Raw genomic sequence first — 13703 nt, forward strand, 5'->3', positions numbered from 1 at the left:
ACTTCCTTCCCTCCCTTTTCTGCAGAGAGCTCTCCCTTAATAAACTACAGGCACAGAATCCTGCCTCGGGCTCTTCTTCTAGGAAACCCGACCAAAGACAGCTGACACCATAGTCTGGTCCCAGGACCTGGGTTCACATCGTGGCTAAGTTTCCTCTGCAAGCTGCTAAACTTCACCCCGTTTGCTTATCGAGCTACAAAACCGAATACTGATGCATAATTACTGCGTAGGTTTCTGGAGAGGAGACACGTCAAGTCCCTAGTAATACACCTCCTGTGAATGACCTGTTCCTCTGCTCTGCCCTCGAGGGAAGTCCCTGGTAACAGGCAGGGGTGCGCCTGCTGGAAGGGACTTCTGAAGTCTGGGTAGCCACGACTGAGAGGGAGCGGAAGTACCTTCAAGGACTGATTCTCCAGCTCTTACCTATGGGGACAGAGGAGATCTGGGAGTAAAGATCCAACATTCGGTTGCCATCCACATCCACCAAGTAATTGCCCCGGCTCTCTTCATAATTGCAGAAGAAATGCACAGCCTCTGCATTCTTCGGGAAAGAAAAGACTGAGTCAGGCTCACCGCAGCTCCCCGGATTCTTAATCTTTTAGAATTAAGCTTGAATCAGTGAAAAAAAACAGCATGACCTGACCATCCTATGGGCACATGGAAGATCTTTGTGGGTGCTGGCAACGTCACATTTTTTTTTTTTGCCCTGGGGATAATTACATGGGCGATTTGCTTTATAATCGTTTATTAAGCTGCGAATATGTATTGTATGAAGTTTTCTGTGTGTGTTTTATATACCACAGCAAAAAGATTGATAACATAACTCTGAAGATAGTTCTGTTAGGATGGACTGCTCACAAAAATTAGGGGATATTTTATCGCTTCCGATGAATTCCTATGCATAGGCTGTTTGACACGTGACATACTTTAGTTTCAAGAATGCAAATAGGTTAAAGGTAAAAGGATGCAAAGAGATACATGATTCTTATAGCAATCATAAGAAAGCTGAAACGGTTTACACTAATATCAGACAAAATCGACTATTAAACCAAACACAAAAATGTTACTAGAAATAAAGAGAGGGATTTTATGATGACGACGGGTCAGTCCACTAAGAAGATGTAACAATTATAAACATACAAGCACCTAATAACAGAGCCCCACAATATATGAAATTTATGAAACAGAAAACTGAGAGCACTGAAGGGAAAAATAGTTCTACAAGAAAGTCCTCTATGTATTGGGAGACTTGAATACATGGCTTTCAATAATGGATAGAACGGTTGGGCAGAAGATTAACAAGGAAATAATAGACTTGCACAATGTTCTAAACCAATAGATCTAATAGTTACAGAACACCCCACTCAACAACAGGAGAATACACATTCTTCTCAAGTACACATGGAACACTTTCCCAGATGGACCATATGCTGGGCCATGAAAAGGCTCAGTAAATTTGAAAGGATTGAAATCCCACAAAATATATTGTCCAACCATAATGCAATGAAATCAGAAATCAGCAACAGAAAGAAACTTTGAGAAGTTCACCAAAATGTAGAAATTAAACAACACACAAATGACCACCAACAAGTCAAAGGAGAAATCACAAGGAAAATTAGAAAAAAAGCTTCAAAATAAAAGTCAGCTGCATTTTTTTTTTTTAAAGAGTCAGCATAGAGTAAGCACCTGGGCTCCTCGGCTAAACTGGAATAGAGAAGCAAAGGAAGGAACTCTGCCTCGTCCCCGCTTACCTGAATTATATTCAGCTGCTTCATTAACTCCTGCGGGCGAGAAAAGCAGCATTAGAGCAGGGACGCACCCTTCCACAGTAGCTCAAAATCTCTCACGTCTTCCAAGTCTTGGGGCTTCTTCCCCCTTCATGTCAATAACTTAATAGTTAATTAGTCAACAATATTATATTTTAAGATTGTTTACTATAACTAGTTGGTGGTAAACTACCTCTGACAGTTAAATGACCAGATCAACAGACAGACTGGAGATTTAGACACCTGAAAGATAGTCAAATAAACTAAAATATTTAATGAAAAAATTTAAGCCGAAAGTGTTTACTAAGTGTCTGTAAAAGTATGTTTTTGTTTTTTTTATTTAGAAAAACATGGCTTTAACACTGTGTTAGGAAAATAAAATCAAATGAAGATATAACATCCCATTCATGATTATATTCTGAATACTCCATAGATGCCTGGGCAATTCTACATAGAAACTGGGAATTATACACCAGTTGCTTTAGTATTATAAAGACTCAATCTCTAAAAATGACAACATAAAATAAACTCTGGCAATTCATGTTACAAAATGATATATTTCCACATTAAATTGGAAAATATTAATGACAAAAATATTAAAAATCATTCCAAAAGTATTTCACTACTATTAAATCAAAATCCACCGCCTCCCAATAGAAATATGCATGAAAAATCTCTCCTTTTTATAGCAGATAATAACTGCAATCATTTATTACTGCAAACATTTCCAGATTTATAAACAGTTGCAGTGACAAAAGGGGTATCTTTTGCCACTAACAAATGACACTGGATAAAATCTGCAAAGAAAAACATTTAATTTGTATGAAAAATGTTAACACTGTTATTTTTTAGGTGCAAACATCAGAAACAGCATTCAGGTCACTTCACAGAATCAAGGTTAGTCAGCCTTCCGAAAGCTCTTACAGGCAGATTTTGTAGCATCTCTGAGGAGACCTTCCAATCTCCCTCATCACTCAAATCGTGTCTCTTCCACCTCGCACACTGGCATTTACTCCCGGGATTCAGAGCTATTTAGTGTCTCTCGTATGCCATATACTGTCACCCTGCATGCCTCTCCAGATACCATTCCACTTTCCTAGAACAGAATGCACTTCTTTGGCAAATTCCTCTTTTTTGTCCTTCAAGTTCCAGCTCAAGATCATTCGCTCTCCATGCCATGCAGCACTGCCACGCTCTCCCACTCTTGGTAGGATGCTCTGCCCCAGTCTTTGACTTGCTTTGGCCAACAGAACAAGGTGGAAGTGATGGTGGGCCAGTGTGGGGCTTGGACCTCCAGAGACTTATCTAGCATGTTCTTTACTACCACCACCATGAGGATAAGCCCAGCCCAGCGTGCTGGAGGATGAGAGACACATGGAGCAGAGCCAAGTCACTGCAGTGACCAAATCAAGCCTAACCTAGATCAACTGATGACCAGTCATTCCCCAGGCATGTAGATGGGCCCAATAGAGCTGCCTAGCCAACTCCCAGTTAACCCTAGATGCATGAGCAATCTGTATGCTACTGAGGTTTTGTGATGGTTTGTTATGCAGCATTACTGTGGTAGCAGATACTGATACATCTCCTCTAAGAAGCCTTCTTATGGCAGAGTGGCCTCCCTTAATGTTCCAGATCTCTAAAGGTAAAATCTCTGAAGGCAGCTAAGAATACAGTTCCTGAGCTTAGCTGTGTTCCTACTTCATTGACCTCTACTGCTCTTTACCAAAACTCCCACTCAGGTATGCTCAACTCACCCGAGATCTAGGCCCTGGGACTTCCGTCTTCATCAAGGGCCCGTCATAATCAAATTCAACATCGACTTTGGCTGCAGCCTGACTGATATGTCTGGATCCTGCAATAAACAAAGATAATGAGAACCCTTGGTGACAGTAGATATAGTGAGAATTCTGTCCTAACAGACCCAATGTTCCCAACAGAGGCAGGCCCAGGATCTCGACCCCATTTCAGCCAGACCACCCCAGAATACTGAGTTTGGCCAGACCCGGGCACCACAAAAACACTGAGGATTTTTTAACACGGGAAAGCCCAGTGCCAATGATGTTGTAGGCAAACAGGCATGCCTGCGTCTTGCTAGTGTGAGTATAAGCTGATGCCGGCTTCCTGTTCCTTTTGACTGAACAACCTCATATTTCATAATTCATCCTAAGAAAATAATGGGACCAGTGCAGAAAGATGCAGGTTGGTGGCGCAGTGGATAGAGCATCAATCTGGGATGCTGAGGTCCCAGGTTTGAAACACCGAGGTTGCTGCTTGAGTGCAGGCTCACCGGCTTGAGCATGGGATCATTCACATGATTCCATGGTTGCTGGCTTAAAGCTCATGGTTGCTGGCTTGAGCAAGGGGTCACTGGCTCAGCTGGAGCCCTCTGGTCAAGCATGTATGAGAAGCAATCTATGAACAACTAAAGTGCCGCAATTACAAGTTGATGCTTCTCATCTCTCTCCCTTCCTGCCTGTCTCTCTGTCTCTCTTTCTTGCTGAAAAATAATAGTATTGTCTCAAACAATACAGATAAAACTACTGAATGTCCAGCAATGGAGGATAGCAAAATAGAATATGACATATTCCACCATTTCATGGACAACGGAATATTGTGCATCCATTAATAGTTTCAAGATAGACATATTAAATATTTATGAATATGGAAAGATGCCCATGGTATTAGCATGTGAAAGATCAGATTATAAAACCATCCAAATCTCGAAAAAATTAACCAAATACAAATATTACATGGACTAGGGTTTCTCAGCCTTGGCACTGTTGACATTTTTTTTTTTTTTTCTAAAGCTGGAAACGGGGAGAGACAGTCAGACAGACTCCCGCATGCGCCCCACCGGGATCCACCCGGCACGCCCACCAGGGGCGACGCTCTGCCCACCAGGGGCGATGCTCTGCCCCTCCGGGGCGCCACTCTAGCGCCTGGGGCAGAGGCCAAGGAGCCATCCCCAGCGCCCGGGCCATCTTTGCTCCAATGGAGCCTTGGCTGCGGGAGGGGAAGAGAGAGACAGAGAGAAAGGAGGGGGGGGTGGAGAAGCAGATGGGCGCTTCTCCTATGTGCCCTGGCCGGGAATCGAACCTGGGTCCCCCGCACGCCAGGCCAACGCTCTACCGCTGAGCCAACCGGCCAGGGCCGGCACTGTTGACATTTTGGGCCAGGTCGTTCTCTGTTGTGGGGCCGTCCTGTGCACTGTAGGATGTTGAGCAGCAGCCCTGGCTTCAACCCACTAGATGCCAGTAGCTCTTCCTCCCCAAGTTGTGTCCCTAGTTGCGACAATCAGAAACTACCCAGCAGAAAACAATGAAATGTCTAAATTCAAACGGTCCGCACTTACAGATTTTTGTTGTTGTTGTTAAAAAAAAGTTTTGGCCACAAAGTCACTTGCTTGAAACTCATTTTATCTTTTTTGTATAGTGATAAAATGATAAAGGGTGTTTGAGCTCCCAGGCTAACTCCACGAGGCTTTTTAGCTCAGCGTGTTGCTGAGATGCAGAGGTTGCCTCGACCCTGTCTCGCTGAGCCCTGAGTGAAAGGCAGCATGGCGGACCCAAGAGAAGGGTGTAATGATTTCCCATTCGTAATCAGGAACCCCTGGAAATTCATTTTATGTCCCTGGTTATCTTTTGTCTTTCTAGAGCATATTTGGTGTTTGGGAAATGCTAGTTCCTCTTCCTTGGGTTGCCATAATTGCATCAAACTAGGGAATCTCTAGTGATTTTATATAAATCATATATATGATCTCATCTCATCTTTACATAGCCCTGAGGGGGAGTTGTTACTGTTTCCATTACATAGGAGAGGAAATTAAACTCAGAGAGGTGAAGAAAGGTGCTAGTATTTCTTTCTCCTTCTCTCTCTCTTTCACATACACACACACAGAGCTTTCCAAATCATATAAAACCATGACATTAGAAAACATATTTAAATTAATTATTTCTCTCTTTTTTTATTCAGTGAGAAGCAGGGAGGCAGAGAGACAGACTCCTGCATGCTCCCCGACCGAATACACCTGGCAAGCCCACTAGGGGGCGACATGCTGCCCATCTGGGGCATTGCTCTGCTGCTCAGCAACTGAGCTCTTCTTAGCACCTGAGGTAGTGGCAATGGAGCCATCCTCAGTGCCTGGGGCCAACTTGCTCCAATTGAGTCATGGCTGCAAGAGAGGGAGAGAGAGAGAGAGAGAGAGAGAGAGAGAGAGAGAGAGAGAGAGAGAGAGGGAGAGGGAGAGAGAGAGAGAAAGAGAGAGGAAAGGGGGAGGGAGGGGTAGAGAAGCAGATGGGCCCTTTTCCTGAGTGCTCTGACCAGAATTGAACCCAGCACATCCACAGGCCAGGTGGATGCTCTACTACTGAGCCAAACAGCCAGGGTCTAAATTAATTGTTAATTTTTCACAATTGTTTTGGGTAACAAAGAAGACTTCTGAATTAATTATGTAAGGTAATTAACTATGTTGCCTTTGAATGTAAAGTCCAGTTAAAAATCTAAAACTGCCCTTATTTTAAGGCATGAAAAAACCAGCTTTTGTTGTTTTCTGTTTGATCTGAAAATGAAAAGGAAATTCCTAAAGAGTTGATTCTATTAGCAGAGAGTTAAAGGTCATGAGACATTTCGATGGCTTTTTCTTTTTTATTCTCCACTATTTATTTCTTCCTTGGCCAGAACACCAGGTTACTGGTCAAGACTGATTCCAACTAGACCTGCATAAAACACGGATGCATACCTAGATAAAAATAGCTCTTAATCGGTGCTGATCTTGCTTTGTTTCAGGCAAAGGGGGAAAATAAAAAACCCAGAATTAGCAAGCTGTCCTCCAAATAAGAACACACAAGTCCTCCCTTCTTTTCTCCAGAAAAATGTCTTTTTTTTTTTTTTTTTTTTTACAGAGAGTCAGAGAGAGGGATAGATAGGGACAGACAGACAGGAACGGAGATAGATGAGAAGCATCAATCATTAGTTTTTTGTTGTTACACCTTAGTTGTTCATTGACTGCTTTCTCATATGTGTCTTGACCGTGGGCCTTCAGCAGACCGAATGACCCCTTGCTCAAAGCTGGCGACCTCAGGGTCTCGAACCTGGGTCCTCCGCATCCCAGTCCGACACTCTATCCACTGCGCCACCGCCTGGTCAGGCTCCAGAAAAATGTCTTGATCTCACATTGTTGCAATCAGATTTCTTGGGAATTACAAAGTGGGAATACCGGGGATGGAGGGAGTTAGCAGTGGGAGCTGCAGCTATGACAATGGCAAGCCTCTGGGTAAACAGGGCCGGGGAGGTAGGGTAGGGAGAGGCGGCGGAGAGAGGACGAGAACCTGTGTGTTGGGAGCAGGGACTGACGGGGCATGGAACAGGGAAGATGAGGGCCAGGGGCAAGGCAGACAGGTCTGTCTGTTCCAAGAGCTTCATCAGTTCCTACCACGTGCCAAGTCTTTAGTGGGTATGGATGGAAGAAAGCCAAGACCTTTGGATAGAGATCCGGAAAACCAGAGCCTGCTAAGTTTGTTGACAACTGTGCTGTCAAGAGAAAAGAGATGGAGAAGCGAACAGGTGAGCTCGGCAGGCTCTTCCTAAGCAAACTCTCATCTGTTGTTTTAATCAATCCACAACCAAGTCGTGAGATGGGATTGTCATTCCCATTTTAGGGATGAGAATCAGAGAGGTTAAGTGACTTTCTCAAGGTCACATAGCTAATGAGTTGCAAAGGCAGGATTTGAATCCGGGTCCAAAACTTTGGTTTTTTCTACTATATCTCAATTTTGAATTTTGTAGAGAAAAATAATCAAATTTCAGCACAATCAAATACCAAATACCATTACAATACCAATGATATATAACATCCTCTTAATTCTCTTAATAATGATATATAATGTCACAAACCACAAGAGAAAAGAACAAGATTTGAATGGTCAAGGCCCTGGCCGGTTGGCTTAATGGATAGAGCATTGGTCCAGCGTGTGGATGTCCTGGGTTTGATCCCTGATCTGGGCACACATGTAAAGCTACCATCTGCTTCTCTTCCTCTCCCTCTGCCCCTCCTCTCTCTCTTCCCGTCTGGCAGCCAGTGGCTCAGTTGGTCTGAGCATTGGCCTCAGGTGTTGAGGATAGCTCAGTTGATCCGAGCATTGGCCCTAGATGGGGGTTGCCAGGTGCATCCCAGTCGGGGTGCATGTGGAAGTCTGTCTGTCTCCCCTCCTCTCACTTAAAAAAAAAAAAAAAGAAAAAAAAAGATATGAATCATCAAGGCAGCCTTTTCTGGGACTTCTTATATCAAGCCACCCAAGCAGATACTCACTTATCAGGCTCTTATGGTGGATGTACCAGGTATTATCCTGAGCACTTTACATAGGTTGCCTCATTTAATCCTCACAACCCCCTAGGAGGTAAATGTTATTTGCATGTTACAGAAGAAGGCACTAAATCTCAGAAAGTTCAATTAATTTGCCCGAAGTCACACTGTGGGAAAATGGCTAAACTAGGAATTTGTCTGCCTGACCTCTCCCTGATAATCAGAACATACTGATGCAATCTTTGATTTCATCGAGTGTAGATCTTTAAAATGAAACATTTGCAGAAAAACAACTTGCTTCCCCCGGAGGAAAATTATTATCAGAAGCACAAGCAGCCCTAGCCGGTTGGCTCAGTGGTAGAGCGTTGGCCTGGCGTGCAGGAGTCCCGGGTTCGATTCCCGGCCAGGGCACACAGGAGAAGCGCCCATCTGCTTCTCCACCCCTTCCCCTCTCCTTCCTCTCTCTCTTCCCCTCCCACAGCCAAGGCTCCACTGGAGCAAAGTTGGCCCAGGCGCTGAGGATGGCTCCATGGCCTCTGCCTCAGGTGCTAGAATGGCTCTGGTTGCAACAGAGTGACACCCCAGATGGACAGAGCATCGCCCCCTGGTGGGCATGCCGGGTGGATCCTGGTCGGGCGCATGCGGGAGTCTGTCTGACTGCCTCCCAGTTTCCAGCTTCAGAAAAATACAAAAAAAAAAAGCACAAGCAAAAAAAAGGCAGGGGTCTGCCTTGACACACAAGACCAGGCACAGTGGGTAAGTCCAGCCCAGCCCTCTGGGTCTAATAGTGATGCCAGCCACTCTCAGTGCCCATGCCAACCCACAGAGTCAATTTTTAACTTCGAACTATAAAAACAACTATCAAATGTTTTTAATGTCCTCTTGATCTTTACACTGAGAGTAATAAATAAATGGCATTTTCCCAAACAGCAAGGGTATGAGCCTGGTCAAAGTCAAGGTCAAGTTCACCTGGAGTTGTTTGTTCTGCTTCTCTTTTAAATAATCTTATCTTCCTCCCCTGAGGAAGGAAGTCCACTCACTTACTTTTTGATAGCATGCTCATTGAGGAAATATCAAGTAACAATGAAAAAATAAAACAACCCACGCCTATTTCAGTACTCAAAGAAAACCATTTTGCAGTAAGTCTCCCGGTCTCTGAATTCTGCTAGTCAATGTAAGATCATAAACTTATTTTAGAGGTGGTGTGAAATGATACCATTGGGAATTATGTCCCAGGCCAAGAAATGTCCTCATGTTTAGTGGCTTTTATGGAGATGGGAGGGGTGGAGACACACACGGAAGCATGTGCTCACAGTGGCCATGGGACCAGGTTGTGGCTTCTGACAGGCGCTCTCCTGCTCTCCCTCTCTCAGACAAAGCCGTGGCCACAAAGCTAGCTGCTCTAGAAGCGGTCCACGCAGTCACAAATTCAGCAAATCACACGAGTGAGCTTGGAAGGGCACCTGCAGCTCTGACCGTGGGCCTCAGCGAATTGCTCAGGGGCACCCTCGTGAGACATCTGGAGCCAGAGGAGCCAGAAGTCACCTGGATTCCCAGTCCACAGACACTCTGAGATAATAAACATACACTATTTTCATTGGCTACGTTCAGGGCTATTTGTTACACGGTAACAGATAACTAATACAGTGGTTAAGGGTGTGAGCCCTTGGGCCATACTGGCTCAGTTCCAAGCCTGATACAGCCCCTTGGTAGCTCTGGGCAGGTTACATCATTCCTCTGAGTCTCAGTTTCCTGTTTAGTTGAGTTGTGGCAAGGACTAGTGGGTTAAGGATAAGCTATTATTCCTATAATTTTAAAACCATTCTCCTATTGTTACTTGCCCATAAGCAGCATATGAGAGTACACAGATTTTGGTATCTTTGCCAACATTGTATTTAGTATTAAAAACTCCATCTATCGCCTGACCAGGCGGTGGCGCAGTGGATAGAGCGTCGGACTGGGATGCGGAAGGACCCAGGTTCGAGACCCCGAGGTTGCCAGCTTGAGCGCGGGCTCATCTGGTGTGAGCAAAAAGCTCACCAGCTTGGATCCAAGATCGCTGACTCGAGCAAGGGGTTACTCAGTCTGCTGAAGGCCCACAGTCAAGGCACATATGAGAAAACAATCAATGAACAACTAGGGTGTTGCAACGAAAAACTGATGATTGATGCTTCTCATCTCTCTCCGTTCCTGTCTGTCTGTCCCTATCTATTCCTCTCTCTGATTCTCGCTCTGTCTCTGAAATAAATAAATAAATATTTTAAAAAACCCTCCATCTATCTATCTACCTACCTATACCTACCTACCTACCTACCTACCTATCTATGTCTATCTATTATCTATTCATCCATCCATCCGTCATCTATGATCCATTCTAGGTATGCCAAATTGATAGGCCAAAAGAAAAAAAAAACCTTATTGTATCATTTTCTAAACCTGGCACAGGTGTGCCAGAGCCTCAGCTCCAGCCTAGAAAACGCAGAGCTAAGGAACTCTGACGTAGCCGCTTCTGTTTGTTTGCGTTGTGTCTCTGTATCCACGCTTGTACAATGGGAGCTAGGACACTCCCCACCCTCCTGTAAGTATAAATGAAGTGCTTTCACATGAACCATTTCTTCTGACAGAAGTCACTTGTGAAGCAGGGAGGATATCATTATTATCCCCACTTTCTTGATGGGAAAACTGAAGCCTGGCGTTCTGCCCACTGGTAAGGCTCACTTGGCTAACAGGTAGTGGAGGAAGCCAGTAGCCCTATCTTAAGAGTCCTAATCCACTGCTCTTTCCGTCATGCCTCCTTGGGAAGGCTCAGATGTCATTGGGAAAGACTGAGCCACATGTGCCGTCCAGGCTGGAGCTCCCGGGAGTCCATGTTTTTTTATTTTTTTTTCTCTGATGTATCCTCAGCACCCAGTCCAGCATTCCCCAGCTAGGAGGCGGCTCAACAATACCAGCTATGGAATAAATGAATCTTCCATGGCCACGATTCTCCCTACTTGGTGCATACTAGACCTCAATTATTCTGGTTTTGGCTTATTTTTTTTTAACATAATAATAAGTAAGCATTTATATGCTTCTTTAATAATTAAATAACACAAAACAAAACCTCAAAACCTACTAATGACCCCTCAAGGCTAACAAGGTCAAGAATGAGAAAAGATGCAAAAACTGTCACAGAGCAAGGAGACGGGAGAGGTGAGGTGACGTGTGATGTGGAAACTTGGATTAGCTCCTGGGACAAAAAGAGGCATTAAGGGAAAAACTGGTGAAATCCAAAGGAAGCCTGGAGCCCGGTTAATAGTGACGTACCAAGGACAGTTTCTGAAGCGTGGACAATAGCATCCTTGTGATGTAAGATGTTAACAAGTGGGGAACTGCGTGAGGGGCCTTATTGAACCTCTCTGTATTATCTTTGTAACCTCTCCGTATATCTAAAATCACCCCCAGGTAAAACGTTTACTTTAAAATGAAGCCTGCTAACGCTCCCGGGAGAGGAGCGAACGTCCCTGCTTTTTATCCCACCCAGGACGCGAACGTGTGGGCCGAGGACACGGCCAGCAATCTGTCTTCAGAAGGCAGGCAGGACCGACGACAAAGGGACACCGTGATGACAAATGGGGGACAGACTGGAGGCACAAGGCGCGCAAAGGGAGGTCACTGCTAGCCTCCCCCTCTCCCGGAGCCGCGCGCGGAGGCACACAGAGGAGGGGTGATAACTCACTTGCAGTCACGTGGCTGTGACCTTGGGCAAAGGACTCTGCTTCTCTGAGCCCCCGCTCTCTCACCTGTAAAATGGGCTTCACTCCTGCCTTCCTCGTGGGGACCCTGCGGGGTGGGCCTCACGAGATCATGCAAGCAGTTGCTCGCTGATTGAAGCCCACTTGGTTAAGCTGCCTGAACTCAGAGAGGCAGAGAGGAAGGGAGGACATCGGAGAGGGACTGAGGGGTGGCTGAGCCGGTGGGGCTAGCGGCTGGTTGGGGGTGGGGTGTGAGGAGGTGAGGGAGAGGGAAGTCGAGGTGGGACATTCCAGGGAGGCCGCCTCCTGCCGGCGCCCTGGGAGCACAGCTAGCCTTCACAGGGATGGCAAGGATTCTGTTGCTTGCTTTGTTTCTTGGCATTGGCAGCAGCTCAAGCTGTGTGTTTGGCTGGGTGGTCCCTGTGGGGACAGCCTGGGCCCTTCTAGCTGTTGGGGCCACCACTTCCGTGCAAGCAGGTGGTGGGTCAGCTCCCCGGCCATTGCTGAATTGTCTGCCTGGGGACAGAAGCCTGTGGCAGAGTGGGGGAATGAGAGGGGGTGGGGACGGGCACCGCTTTCTGGGGGACGGTGGGACGGCCCCAGAAGCACCGGTTGACCAGTGCCTTTATCCCCAAGGTCCCTCCCAGCCCGGAATCCCTAGTCTGAATTGAGTCTCCTGCCAAGACTGCCGGGGCTTACCGGGCACAAGCAGGCGGTAGTTGTGCTGGAATCTGCAGGCCAGCCGCCGGGTGAGCAACATGGAGGCCATGGTCCCCTCCTTCGGGAACAGAGACCCCCTTCACGCGTACCCACCCTGAAAGAACCAGAAATGCAGAATTAGGCAGGTGAAGTCCACTCCCCCTCTGGCCAAGTATCCCACCCACCACAATTCCCCACATAGTGGAGAAGGTCCTTCTGACATCAAATCCTTCGCTTTCATACTGAATATACACCCTAAATCAAAGCCCACTCACATGCATTTTCACTTGACCTTGACCATACCCTACTGTCAAAAAAACAATAAACGGATCCACTTTAAAATGGAGCCAGCGCTGCCTTACCAGAGAAATTGCCTTCGTGTCTTATGCCTCAAATCTCGGAGTTAAAACAGGATGAAATACCCTTTGGATTGAGACTAAAGCAACCTTGTTTGCAAAGAGAACAAGAAGGCAAATATGACTATGGGACTGATGACAGCTGGACTAAAAATTAAAAACATTCTTCAGAAAAAACAGCACTCTGCCATGTTATCTGCACCAAAGACATGCCTCCTTTCCACTGATTTAATTGTTCCCCGTGCCCTCTCATAATGCCCACTGCCTTTATCTCCTAATCAAAACACTACAGTGTGTCTGTAAAGTCATGGTGCACTTTTGACCAGTCATAGGAAAGCAACAAAAGACAATAGAAATGTGAAATCTGAACCAAATAAAAGGAAAACCCTCCCAGTTTCTGTAGGATGATGTGGCAGCATGTGCGCATGCGCAGATGATGACGTAAAACCGTGTATACAGCGGAGCAGCCCACGGCCATGCCAGTCGAGATGTGGACGGTACAGAGGAAAGTTCAGTGTGTTCTGTGGCTCGCTAAATTTGAATCTGTGACCAAAGTGCAACGTGAATATCGGCGCATTTATAACGAAGCGCCACCACATAGGAATAGCATTACTCGGTGGGATAAGCAGTTGAAGGAAACCAGCAGTTTGGTGGAGAAACCCCATTCTGGTAGGCCATCAGTCAGTGACGAGTCTGTAGAGGCTATACGGGATAGCTACCTAAGGAGCCCTAAAAAATCTGTGTGTGAGCCCACATCGAGCTGCACTGAATAGGTATGAAAATGGGAGAGTTTTCCTTTTATTTGGTGTAGATTTCACATTTCTATTGTCTTTTGTTGCTTTCCTGT

General features: G+C 45.8%; 1 protein-coding gene across 1 annotated transcript in view; it reads right to left on the reverse strand.

Annotated features, from left to right (window-relative positions):
* The window catches only part of ABAT (4-aminobutyrate aminotransferase), a 96904-nt gene that overhangs the window by 33271 nt on the left and 49930 nt on the right, over positions 1-13703 (reverse strand). Inside the window, exons 2-5 of the mRNA XM_066382645.1 lie at positions 12501-12615; positions 3521-3618; positions 1752-1781; positions 424-541 (exon numbers count right to left, since the gene is read on the reverse strand). Coding sequence (XP_066238742.1) covers positions 424-541; positions 1752-1781; positions 3521-3618; positions 12501-12570 — 316 coding nt within the window. The 5' untranslated portion in view covers positions 12571-12615. The remainder of the gene's footprint in view (positions 1-423; positions 542-1751; positions 1782-3520; positions 3619-12500; positions 12616-13703) is intronic.

This window comes from Saccopteryx leptura, chromosome 4 (assembly GCF_036850995.1).
Source record: "Saccopteryx leptura isolate mSacLep1 chromosome 4, mSacLep1_pri_phased_curated, whole genome shotgun sequence".
NCBI classification, from domain to species: Eukaryota; Metazoa; Chordata; class Mammalia; order Chiroptera; family Emballonuridae; genus Saccopteryx; species Saccopteryx leptura.